This window comes from Notolepis coatsorum, assembly GCF_963971535.1.
Source record: "Notolepis coatsorum genome assembly, chromosome: 16".
NCBI classification, from domain to species: domain Eukaryota; kingdom Metazoa; phylum Chordata; class Actinopteri; order Aulopiformes; family Paralepididae; genus Notolepis; species Notolepis coatsorum.
In genome coordinates this window covers 60,367,720-60,380,056 of record NC_140180.1, presented here as the reverse complement: position 1 = coordinate 60,380,056, position 12,337 = coordinate 60,367,720, and the positions used below count along the sequence as shown (strand labels likewise).

Genomic DNA, 12,337 nt, shown 5'->3' with positions numbered 1-12,337 from the left:
TGGATCCTGGGGCGGGTCGTACAAACCATGCCTGACTCCAGAGGACTGGTTAGACAAGTTCAGGTGAAAACTCAAGACTACCACCCTTCACAGACCTATCACAAAGTTGTGTCTGCTGCTGGAGGCCCTAAAATAAAAGACACACACACACCGTTTCCCGCTGCAGACTAATTACACTCTTACTGATAACTTGGAAGAGTTTTGGATTTAGATTTTTTAATGGACTATACATTTTGGTTCCTTATATTTTGAAAGTTGTAATTGTTTTGTTTGCCCACAAGAACAATTATGGGCCGGTTTGTAGGAGCCAAATAATTTATACTAGAATATGGTGAAAATTGTAGATATGTAGTTTATTATCTTCTTTTTCCTCTTTACCTCCAATAACATGGCAGGTAGTCTGAGCTCAGGTAGGCCTCAGGTAGAGCAGTACCATACAGTTTGACCACTTCATTGTCAGTAATTTATCTTCATTTACAAAAACCTTTTTGTTTGTTTTATAGTTCTAGCAAAATATTGGGGCTGTTGTAAAAATAAATAGTTTATAAAAAATCAGATCTCGGCAATCTTTTTTAGACTGCAATTCGGAGCGTGTCTAATTGCATACATCACACCTGGAGCCTCAAGGCAACATTGGTTCATAGGATTGCCTATACCGTTTGTATCCTCTCTCTACTTCCCATTAATGTAAATGCACATTGTCTATAAATAAAAATAAATTCCCACGGGGAATGCACCTGATTGGATAAATGACATGCTGGTGCTCTAGTGTGACATCTAGTGGCTGAATGCTATCTATAGCACCTTTTCAAGTAATTTTTCCTGAAAAGTTGACCCATTGAATATGTAAGTCAACGTCCACCTATGTGAAGATCCTCTTGACCTTGTTCACTAGCTTCACTCCTGTCTCGCCACACTGAGCGTGTGTCTCACCCATCTGTCCTTGCTGTCCTCAGCTGGCCCCAGAGAACACCATGATGTCGTTCAGAAGGAGTGTGGCGTGCAACGTGACGGCCTTCGAGACAGACGTGCAGCTCAGGTACCCGGCGTCAAGATGGGGACATAATCAGCAGCCATAATATCAAATAATATTGATAATGATGGAGAAGAACAATCTGGTGCTAAATTAGTGTGACAAGATGGAGATGGACAAATCAGCAGAGCCAAATCCTACTGAATTCCCATAAAATCAAATGAAGCAGAATATGGATTGTAAGAAATGAAGTGATTCCCTGCCACATCATAAGGAATCAAGGGACCACTTCAGCTTCACGTAGGAAGTATAGTAAATATATTTTAGTATAATATAAACTAAATATATATATATATAAAAATGATAAACAATATATTATGTTTGTTTGTATTATTATTATTTGTATTTGTTGTGTGTATTATGGGGGTGTGACCAGGATATGTCTCCCCTACTCCCACTAGTGCCACCAAGGCAAATATGAACACACACTTCCCACAAACAAGGTTGCATATGTGACCAAAGCCCTTAATTAATGTATCTTAGGACTAGGAGAGAATCTGACATATCATGTTGACATCACTCCTATTAAGTTGATTCAACTTACTTAAACAACCCGATGCAACTCAATGAATCAATGAATTCAAAGATAATTCAGTTGAGACTATTTTGTTTATCTTCAGTCTAATGCATTAATAATGCTATACTATAACCAACCTTATCATGCTCATAATTTATGAATAAAGCTGTCTCATATAAAGTTAGCTTTCATTTAAATAGAAATTATCGCAGGGGTTCACAATATAATACAATAAAAAATGTGCAAATGACATTGTAAATGAAATGTGGAAACTCAAGATATGTTGTTGTTTGATAACAATAAGTTATCCCTAAATCTGAAAAAAACTAAATGTATGATATTTACTAATCAAAAGGAGGACAATGTGGCATTATGTATAGACGGAGTTAAAGGAAAACTCCAACATTTTGGGAAATTAGCTTATTTGGCATCTACCCTGGAGTTATGAAGATACATACCCTTTTTCTTCTCTGTGCATGCAGTAGGAGTAGGAAGACACGCACCGTTAGCCTAGCTTAGCGTCAGTCACTGGAAGTAGGTTCCTCCATTAGACTAGTTCCAAACGTCTTCCTACTCCTACTGCATGCACAGAGAAGAAAAATCTTCTTGTCTAACTCCAGGGTAGATGGCAAATAAGCTAATTTCCCAAAATGTTGGAGTTTTCCATTAATATTGAAAGAGTATCTGAGTTCAAATGTTTGGATGAGAAATTTACATGGAAGCCTCACATAATGTACATAAAAAAGAAGGTAACCAAGAGTGTTTTCGTTTTGAACAAGGCAAATAATGTGCTTGATTACAATTCTATGCGAATACTTTATTGTTCATTCATCCTACCATATTTGAGTTACTGCGTTGGAAGTGTGGGGTAACACGTATGAAAGCAACATAATTATTTATATTACAGAAGAGAGCAGTAAGAATAGTTCACAAAGTAGATTCAAGAGAACATACCAATTAATTATTTATTAAATTCAGACTATTGAAACTTAAAGAGTTAGCTGAAATACAGACTTTATTAGTTTTGTTTAGAGCTAAATGCAGAGTATTACCAGCAAATATACAGAGGTTGTTTGTTCACTGTCCAGATGACGGCAGAAGGAAATTAAATTGTAAGCACCAATTTGCACGAACCACCTTAAAACAAAGGTGCACCTCAGTTATAGGTATCAAACTATGGAACTCTTTGCAGAATGATGTAAAGAGTTCTGCTAATATATTTCACTTCAAAAAGTTGTACAAAGAAAAGATAAATAGACAGTATATCACAGTTTAGTATAGTATTGCAGTTGAGCATAACAGGATAATATAGCATAACATTACAGTATAGGCTAGAAGGAGTTTAGTAATATAGTATAGCAGCTTAACATAGAATAATAATATATTAAAATAACAGTATATATATAATTATATTGTATAATACTGTATACCAATATAATAATCTAGTAGTATAATATAGTATACTATAGTATGATATAGTATATAGTATGATCTAGTTATAGTATAATAAAATAAGAATAATACAATTATATAGTATAGTATATAGAAGTATAATATAGAATAATAAATGATATAATAGAACAGTGCACTCACTATACATATATAGATAAAAGTGTGTGTGTGTGTGTGTGTGTGTGTGTGTGTGTGTGTGTGTGTGTGTGTGTGTGTGTGTGTGTGTGTGTGTGTGTGTGTGTGTGTGTGTGTGTGTGTGTGTGTGTGTGTGTGTGTGTGTGTGTGTGTGTGTGTGTGTGTGTGTGTGTGTGTGTGTGTGTGTGTGTGTGTATATAAATGAATGAACCTCAGTAAATATGCAATTTAACTGATAGATATATACACAAAATGTATTTATTTATGTTAATGTAATTGTGTTGATTTTTTAATTTCTGCAAAATAAGTATGTACATTTTGTTTGGTTTGGTAAACATTGTGCTATGAACAGTCTATCAGTGTACTGTATGTGTGTTGGGGCAGGTACAATAAGAGTTTTCTTCTTCCTGTTCCTTTCGGCCATGGAATTTAGTGGATCATATTAAGTGAACTATACGTAATTACGTACTGAAGACACTGTTGGACTGTAACAATTCCATGTACGAATAAATAAAAAAATGAAATGAAATGAAATAATCATAAACAGGCAAATGATGCATCTAAAGCTGTGTGTCAGAGGGGGGGGGGGGGGTCTACTTTGGTTGGATATGAAGGAGCTGTTTTGTTGACTCCCCCACAGAAGCCCCCTGGCCCCCCTTCTCTTCTGTGTCACTGGCCGCTGAAACACTTTAAAAGTGTAACAATGAAGGATATTCATTTACAGAAAATTAACAACAGAAATAAACCAACTAAACTTACAGAAATTTAAGCAAATATGGCATCAGGATCTCCAAGGCCATAATAATAAACAAAACAAAGACCCCACACAGGAGAGGACTGGATTGTACTTCACTGTGGCTGGACTGTACTGTGGCTGGACTGTACTGGACTGTGGCTGGACTGTACTGTGGCTGGACTGTACTGTACTTTACTGTGGCTGGACTGTACTGTGGCTGGACTGTACTGTACTTTACTGTGGCTGGACTGTACTGTGGCTGGACTGTACTGTACTGTACTGTGGCTGGACTGTACTGTGACTGTACTGTGGCTGGACTGTACTGTACTGTGGCTGGACTGTACTGTACTGTGGCTGGACTGTACAGGACTGTGGCTGTACTGTGTCTGTACTGTACTGTACAGTAGACTGCACGGTATGTGCAAGTAGCTCTGTGAAATACATGTATGTTTTGTAACTGTTATTAGTCTAGTTGACTAAGAGCACATTCTTATTTACCCAGCTAACAATATTGTCTTCCTCTGAACATTCCTTCCCACTCTTCCTGCTCACCTGGAACCGGGATGTGCATGTCAAATTTTCAGGATTTATCCTGACAAGAAACCTGTAAATACAACATCCCCGGCCATGCCCTCAGGGTCTGTTCATCACAGCTGGCTGACGTACTTGCTGACATTTACAACTCGTCACTAGCACAAGCCGTTGTGTCCACCTCCTTCAAGACCACCACCATCGTGCCCCTGCCAAAGAAAAACACTGACCTGTCTGAATGACTATCGTCCCGTTGCACTCACCCCAAGAGTGATGAAGTGTTTCGAGAGGATTCTCATGATGCACATCAAGGAGACCATCCCAGACACACTGGACCCTCTGCAGTTTACGTACCGTCAGAACCGGTCCACTGAGGATGCAGTCAACACTGTCATCCACACCACCCTCACCCACTTAGAGGGCAAGGACACATATGCCAGACTATTACATATGCCAGACTACAGCTCTGCATTTAACACGGTCATCCCACACAAACTCTCTGCTAAACTCCTCACTGTTGGTCTGATACCGGCTCTCTGTAACTGGGTGCTGAATTTTCTTACGAACAGGCCCCAGTCAGTCGGAGTCGCCAACCGGACATCAGGCACAAAGGTTCTAAGCACAGGGACCCCCCAGGGCTGCGTGATGAGTCCCCTGCTGTACACCCTCTTCACACACGATTGTGTGGCCTCCCAGAGCAACACCAGTATCATCAAGTTTGCGGATGATACTACGGTCGTCGGACTGATCACTGGGGGAGCTGTGGTGCCGGAACTGGTGGCCTGGTGTCAGGACAATAATCTCTCCTTGAATGCAGACAAGACCAAGGAGATGATTATTGACCCACGGAGGAGAAGTGTACAGTACACACCTCTGTACATACAGTACAGAGGTGGCCAGGGTGAAAACCTTTAAATACCTCGGAACCCACATCAGCGAGGACCTCACCTGGGCTCACAACACGTGACGCAACAGATAATCAAAGAATCCCAGCAACGACTGTACTTCCTAAGAAGGCTGAGAAAATGTGGCATGCCACCCAAAATTCTCAGCAACTTCTATAGAAGTACGGTTGAGAGTGTCCTTACCAGCTCAATCACGGTCTGGTATGGAAACTGCACTGCTAAGGACAGGAAGGCACTCCAGCGAGTGATTAAAACTGCTCAGTACATCTCTGGAGCAGCCTGATTGATTGATTGATTGATTGAAAACTTTATTTACAGATTGGATGCAGACCAGAAAAAGACTTTTGTCTTGTTTACATCAGGGTCCCCCATTTTCAATTCATCAACACATTTATGACATACATGACATATACACAATATACAGTACTGTTTAAGAGAGAGATCTTACAAGAAAAATATATACATTCGAAGGGGAAGAAACTGTACATTGGGGGGGGTTGGGTGGGACGGGGCCTTCCCCTCACTACAGGACATTTACTCTATCAGGGCCACCAGGAGAGCACATAACATAATTAAGGACAGTACACACCCCCAGCACAGACTCTTCAACCTCCTGCCATCAGGCAGACGATACAGGAGTCTGAAAGCCAGGACTACGAGTGTTTGATTGAAAACTTTATTAACAGATTGCAGAATGGGTACAGTACAGTACGCCTCAATACAAAACAAACTGCTAAGAGGATGCAGACCAGAAAAAGACTTTCGTTTTGTTTACATCGGGGTCCCCCATTTTCAATTCATCATGACATTTATGACATACACGACAAACGGATATACATAACTGTGTAGTAAAAAGAGATCATAAAAGATATATACATCCGAAGGGGAAGAAACTGTACATTTGTGGGGGGGGGGTGGACATTTACAGGGGCCAGTTTCGAATTGCAGCCACCCGTAGGTGCTCTTTGAGAGCGGTTTTGAAGGAGGGTAGGGATTTACATTCCTTCACGGTTTTGGGTAGGGCGCAGGCCCGGACTGGCCATCGGGAGCACCTGGAGTTTTCCCGGTGGCCTGGCCTGCACAGAGATATAAAAAAAAAAAAATATATATATATATATTTTTTTTTTTTTTATTATAATTATTATATATTTTTTTTGCCAGGCCATTGTTTCTAGTTGTGGCGGCGGCGCGGCGCGATAGTTAGATAACCTAGGTGGGTGGGGAACAACCAGGATTTCACTGTCTGCGACAGAGTTGGAGAACTATCTGACTCTCTCTCCCTCACGCGGATCACACACACACAATGGAGCCATGCTGCTGCTTGTGATTGGTGGAGGCGGGACCAGGCGATACAACTGATTGACAGCGGAGGCAGCGAATGGAATGGCAGATGGCACACTCCCACTTTTCTGAAAGGAGTTGTTAAATCTGACATTACAAAAAACAATATGTGGTGGTTATGATTCAAAGCGTTATAATTCAAAGAGTACACACCTTTGCCACATTGGCTACAAACATAATCACTGCAAAGTTATCAAAAAAATAAGAATCTGATCAGACACAAGGGTTAAGTTGTTGTTCCCTTTCTAATTTCCTCAAAAACATCTAGTCTAGTTAATGTGATCAATATTATTTGACAATTGATGCTTTTTGTTGGAAATTTCAGTCAGTGAGCTCATACTTTGAGCTCATTTTATAGTTAAAATGATTGAGACAACGCAATCTTCTGTCTTCGTTGTGCATGCATGCGTGTGCTCACCACACGTGATACATGTGTCACTATTCTGGCAGTGGCTACTGTTATTATAGTATTGTAATGAAAGGTCTGTTATTTAATGTTTGTGTAAAGGGCTATTTTAACTGTTGATGGGTAGTGCATCAGTAAAGTGAATATGGTATTGTGCTCTTGCTCTGTTTGAATAGGTGGAGAGAGTGGTTAACTGTATTATAATAGTAAATAGAAAAAATATGTTGTGCTCTTGCTTTTTTCTTTTTGAAGGTGGAGAGTGTAGCATTGCTAGTGCCACAACAGTTTTATTTGAGGTTCATAACAGTACATTGTACTAAGCAATTGTTGGCTCATTCGTTTGTGATTCACATGCACTCAAATTCACCAGAATGCAGGAAATTAAGTCTTTGTAACTAAAATGTTCCGGGTGGGGGACCCCCCGCTTAAAAAGTGGCCTGCGCTATATCTCCCGGTATGAATTATTTCCCCAGTCCGGCCCTGGTAGGGCGTTCCACATTATTGATGCATAATTGCTAAACGTGTTTAGTTCTTTGTTTGAGCCGAATCTGGGTTGAACATGATTTGTGGAACTCCCTCTGGTGTTGTGGGTGTGGAATTCACTGACCTTTGGGAAGTATTTCGACATGTACCTGGGTATCCCAGTGGTGTAGTGTATCTTGTAGACAAGGCCCATTGCAAGTTGCTGTACTCTGTCGTCTACTCTAAGCCATCCTAGGTTGTCAAAATGTGCAGGGGTGAGGTGGGTTTTGTGAGTAAGGCCAAGCAGTAGTCTGACCAGTTTGTTTTGTGATGTTTGTAGCCTTGTTTTAAGGGCCTTTGATGTGCTTTGGTACCATGAGGTGCAAGCATAGTCGTAGTACCGTTGAATGAGTGCTCCTGTTAGTCTTCAAAGTATTCTTGTTTACCAGAGAGGAGATCCGGTACAAGAATCTAGTTCGTTGGTTGACTTTTTTTATTACATTGGTTGCCATTTTGTCACATGAAAGATTTGCCTCTAGGATGGAACCCAGGTATGTAATTTCATCTTTCCTTGTGACAATATTGTCACCCACTGTAACTGGGAAGCCGTCGGTCTTGCTGGGTTTGTTATTTGATCCGAAGAGAATGGACTCTGTTTTAGGTGTAATGATAGTTTGTTATCAGCGAGCCAGGTGCAGATTCTACCGAGTTCAGAGCTGAGGGCTTTTTCAACCTGCAACTTGTCCCTGTCAGAGACCAGCAGGGCTGAGTCGTCTGCGAACAGGAACAAGTTGCAGTCACAAGCTGATGACATGTCATTTGCATAAATTAGGAACAGTAAAGGTCCTAGAATGCTTCCTTATGGAACACCACAGCTCACTGGGAGGGGGGGGGGGGGGGGGGGGGACAGTGTACCGTTCACCTCCACCATCTTCTTCTCTCCTTTATTTACCCAGGGTAGGTTCGCTGAGCACGGATGCTCTTTTTCAGCTACGCCCTGCTTCACATTCACACAGTTCCATTCACACCTGGGAGCTGCCCAGTACAACCACAGTCTGACACCGTTGGCCACTGAGCAACTCCACTGGAGCAGTTGGGGGTTTAGTGCCTTGCTCAAGGGCACTTCAGCGGTTGGTGTTAAGGGTATGGGAGAGAGTTATTCATCCAGCCCAGATTTTTCCTGCCGGTCTGGGGGATCGAACCGGCGACCTTCTGGCCACAAAACCTTTAGGCCACCGCTGCCCCCATCTGTTCTCTCCCCTCCAGGTAGGATTGCATCCAGCTCACTGATGAACTATCAAAACCAATTGCTTTTAGCTTATCAATCAGAATGGAGTGATTGACAGTGTCGAAAGCCTTTTGGAGGTCCAGCATGACCATGCCGCAGTATTTGCCCGGGTCCACCTCGTGTTTGATGTGGTGAAATATTTAAATTGGTTGTCTTTGCAGATGACACAAATATCTTATGTTATGGGGATGATCTGCAGCAGCTTTTAAAGGTAGCAAAGAAAGAATTATACAAACTAAAATGCTGGTTTGATACAAACAAGCTATCATTAAATCTGAGTAAAACCAAGTTCATGCTGTTTGGAAATCGCAAAATAAATACATAACTCCATCTGGAAATTGATAATGTCAAAATCGATAGAGTATATGAAATAAAGTTTTTGGGTGTCTTAACACTATCAGTGCCGGCCTTGTTTACCTTTTTACCCCCTTGAATGCCATCATCCACTTCAATGTTAGTGTTAAAAACGCATAATCTATGTTTTAAATTATGGCTATGTGTCTAATCTGCCCGTCGCTTCAATGTTGCAGTCAACATTGTCGAAACTGATTGTTTTTTTATCGGTTCATATATCCTTTTTATAGCATTTCGAAAAGCTATCGTTCTCTCCGATAACCCCAAGACTGGTAACATAGACTTTACCTTAGATCAGATGTTCTCCAAAAAGATTATTCCAATTCCTGATCGCCATTCCAAATATCGATCGCGTTTATTGATTGATTATTGGCTGCTGTAAATATATATTCCATGTTGCATTCCATCTCGCGATCACTTCCATGTTCATCAGACGGCTCGCCAGCATAATAGAGACAGTTGGCTCCACCTCCACAGATCCAGCAGTATAATCGAATGACCTGCAGTTACACAGGGATAGACGATAGGGGGCGGTATTTTCCCATCTGAGCTCCTAGAGGGTCTGCTGTACCAACGGGAGACTCGGTTGATGAAATATGAATTCAGATCGCTAATAAAAAATTCAAACGACAATACACGTTGTTGGCACTCAACGTGTTAATAAACCACAAACTCTGCTGGAAACCACACATAAAATATCTATGCTCAAAAATTGCGAGAAGCTTGGGAATTCTGGGTAAAACTAAATACATCTTAAATCAGAAATCACTGTACACTCTGTATTGCACACTCATTGTACCCTACCTGTCTTATTGTGTTGAAGTTTGGGGAAATACATATAAAACCAACCTACAAAAGATATGCACACTGCAAAAAAGAGCTATAAGGATTGTACATCATGCTGGTTATAGAGATCATACCAATTGTTTATTTGTTAAAAGTCTAACTCTGACATTTTAAGATTTGGTTAAATTCAAAACTGCACAATCCATGTTTAAAGTAACACAAAATATAGTCCCGGGCAACATACAAAAAAATGTCATGGGCAGAGATGGGGGTTATAATGTAAGAGGGGAATTGAATTTAAAGGGGACATTTCTTGCTATTCCTTTCACTATTTGGGCAACTTTACACAATTCCTGTGAGTCTATGGAACACATCTGTAAAAAAAAAAATTTTTTTTTTTAATCATTGTTTTGTATTTCTAATCAAGTACTCTAAAGCAGCATTTTTCCACTTCAAGATTTCTAGCTGTTTTGGGCTTGGCTCCGCCCATAAGCGCTTTGAGTGACAGTCACCCACAGTCTGCATTCGCAGACAGAGAGAGATATAGAGAGATTGAGGGGATACTAATTGTTGTGAAGGGCCAGATTAAACCGAATATATATATTTATTTATATATATATATTTAATTGTATTTGTATATTCTCTAATATTCCCTGATATCCCTTGTATATTCCTTGTACAATATGCATTGAATATCCATTCTAGCCTACTGAACATCCCATAATAGTCTCCATTCTACTATTGGTCGAGACCTTGGTGCCAGGCTGCCATACCCCTCAGACCCAGTTCAAACGTACCGCTCGACATGTACGAACAAGTCCTAGTTCCGCGTAGGAATTTGGCTACCGCACCACTAATGGGACTATTTGTTCATAGTGCGTATATATACTGCGCTACTAAAGTAGGACTTTCTTTTCAGTCCAGTTTCTTACCCTCCAATAGAGTCACAGACGTAAAGCCTCCCCGCGACGCCACGTGTGGGAGTAAGGCCAAGTTCGGCCTACCATCGGTATTGAGACATCGTGTATATTAATATTTGAATAGTCATATTTGGCACTATATCGTCGAGTTGGACGTAGTCTATTAAGCTAATAATAGTCTGTTAATATATAGTGCTTCGTGCGGTGAGAATACTACCGTAGTCAGTACCCCATCGTTTCGGGCAGAGAACTGGCTGCTTACCCAGGGTGGTTGACCCTATGTGAAGCTGCACCCGAGGAGCCCCAGAGCCGACGAGCGAGTGGACCTGTATACCGGATTATTCTACCGACGACAGCCCGCCTTCCCAGGCACGGATTATGCTTTGGATACTTTGATTATTCCATGGATAAAGACCCCCGACACTGCCGTGTGTTGGAACCCCCCCCCCTGGAGAGGACGCAAGGTGAGGAGACGCTCTGCAAGACGAGGTCGCTTCACGTCTCTCCCCCGTGGACCGGAGAGAGCCGGCCCACAAAGAGTCCACCTGCTTTCATCTGTGGTCCAAGGATCGCCGGCGCATTGAACGGCACTACAGTGGGTTCACCTGGGATACCCTTGGCCGGACGAGGCAGCCGGATTCTACCCTCCCCCCCCTCCTACTCCTGTCGGCTTACAAGCGACCGGATTAACCCCCTCTAGTGTATCTAGTATATAATCATTAAAGTATCATTGCTGTTATTCCTTAACTATTCCAGGTCGTATATTTACCACCTGCGCCTTCAGAGATTGGACATTCTCTATTGATATACCGACGAATACTCTTTGCCATAAAAGTGCATACTATTTCAATTCATAAATGTAATTAAGTGATTAAGTGCTTATTCTACACACCATCGCTGTGTAGAAATAAAGACCTGTTTCTAATTCGTACATTTGTGTTGGATCCGTTTCATCTACGTGAGAGTGTTCATGATAATATATTTATGCCGTGTACTGGGTGGCCGAATATTAAGTACAAAGGTAGTGGTAGTAAGTATCATATCTAGTAATACAGTCAGGGAATTGTACCCCTCAGTTACAATTGGTCCTTCGAGCCGGATGGTAATCAGTGTAATATTAATATAGTGTTATTAATATTGAAATGGCCTATGATGAACACTCCACGAAACGATCCTCCTAACCAACGCCCGCAGCGCGAACGACGGCTCCCTCAGTACTTAGAGGCTTACGCTGTCAGTCAACAACCTAGTCTTCTACTAACAGTAAACGCGGTAAAACTAGAAAGTAAAAGTATGTCTAACCCCAACGCCCAGACTACCCCGACCATAGAGGCCCCTACGGGCTCTAATGTAACTGACCAGTACTGAAGAAGTAGTCCCCGATGAGTCCCGGGAGGAATACAACGCTACCGAGAGAGAACTCGGCACGGAAGAAGACGGGGAGAGCACCGTGGAGATAGAGCTCCAAGGC

The 12,337-nt window shown here is 41.5% G+C and overlaps 1 protein-coding gene across 3 annotated transcripts in view; it reads left to right on the top strand.

Moving 5' to 3' along the window:
- The window catches only part of gdpd2 (glycerophosphodiester phosphodiesterase domain containing 2), a 118,467-nt gene that overhangs the window by 69,854 nt on the left and 36,276 nt on the right, over nucleotides 1-12,337 (top strand). For all 3 annotated transcript variants that reach the window (XM_084332168.1, XM_084332169.1, XM_084332167.1), the window contains exon 9: nucleotides 957-1,039. In XM_084332168.1, coding sequence (XP_084188294.1) covers nucleotides 957-1,039 — 83 coding nt within the window. The remainder of the gene's footprint in view (nucleotides 1-956; nucleotides 1,040-12,337) is intronic.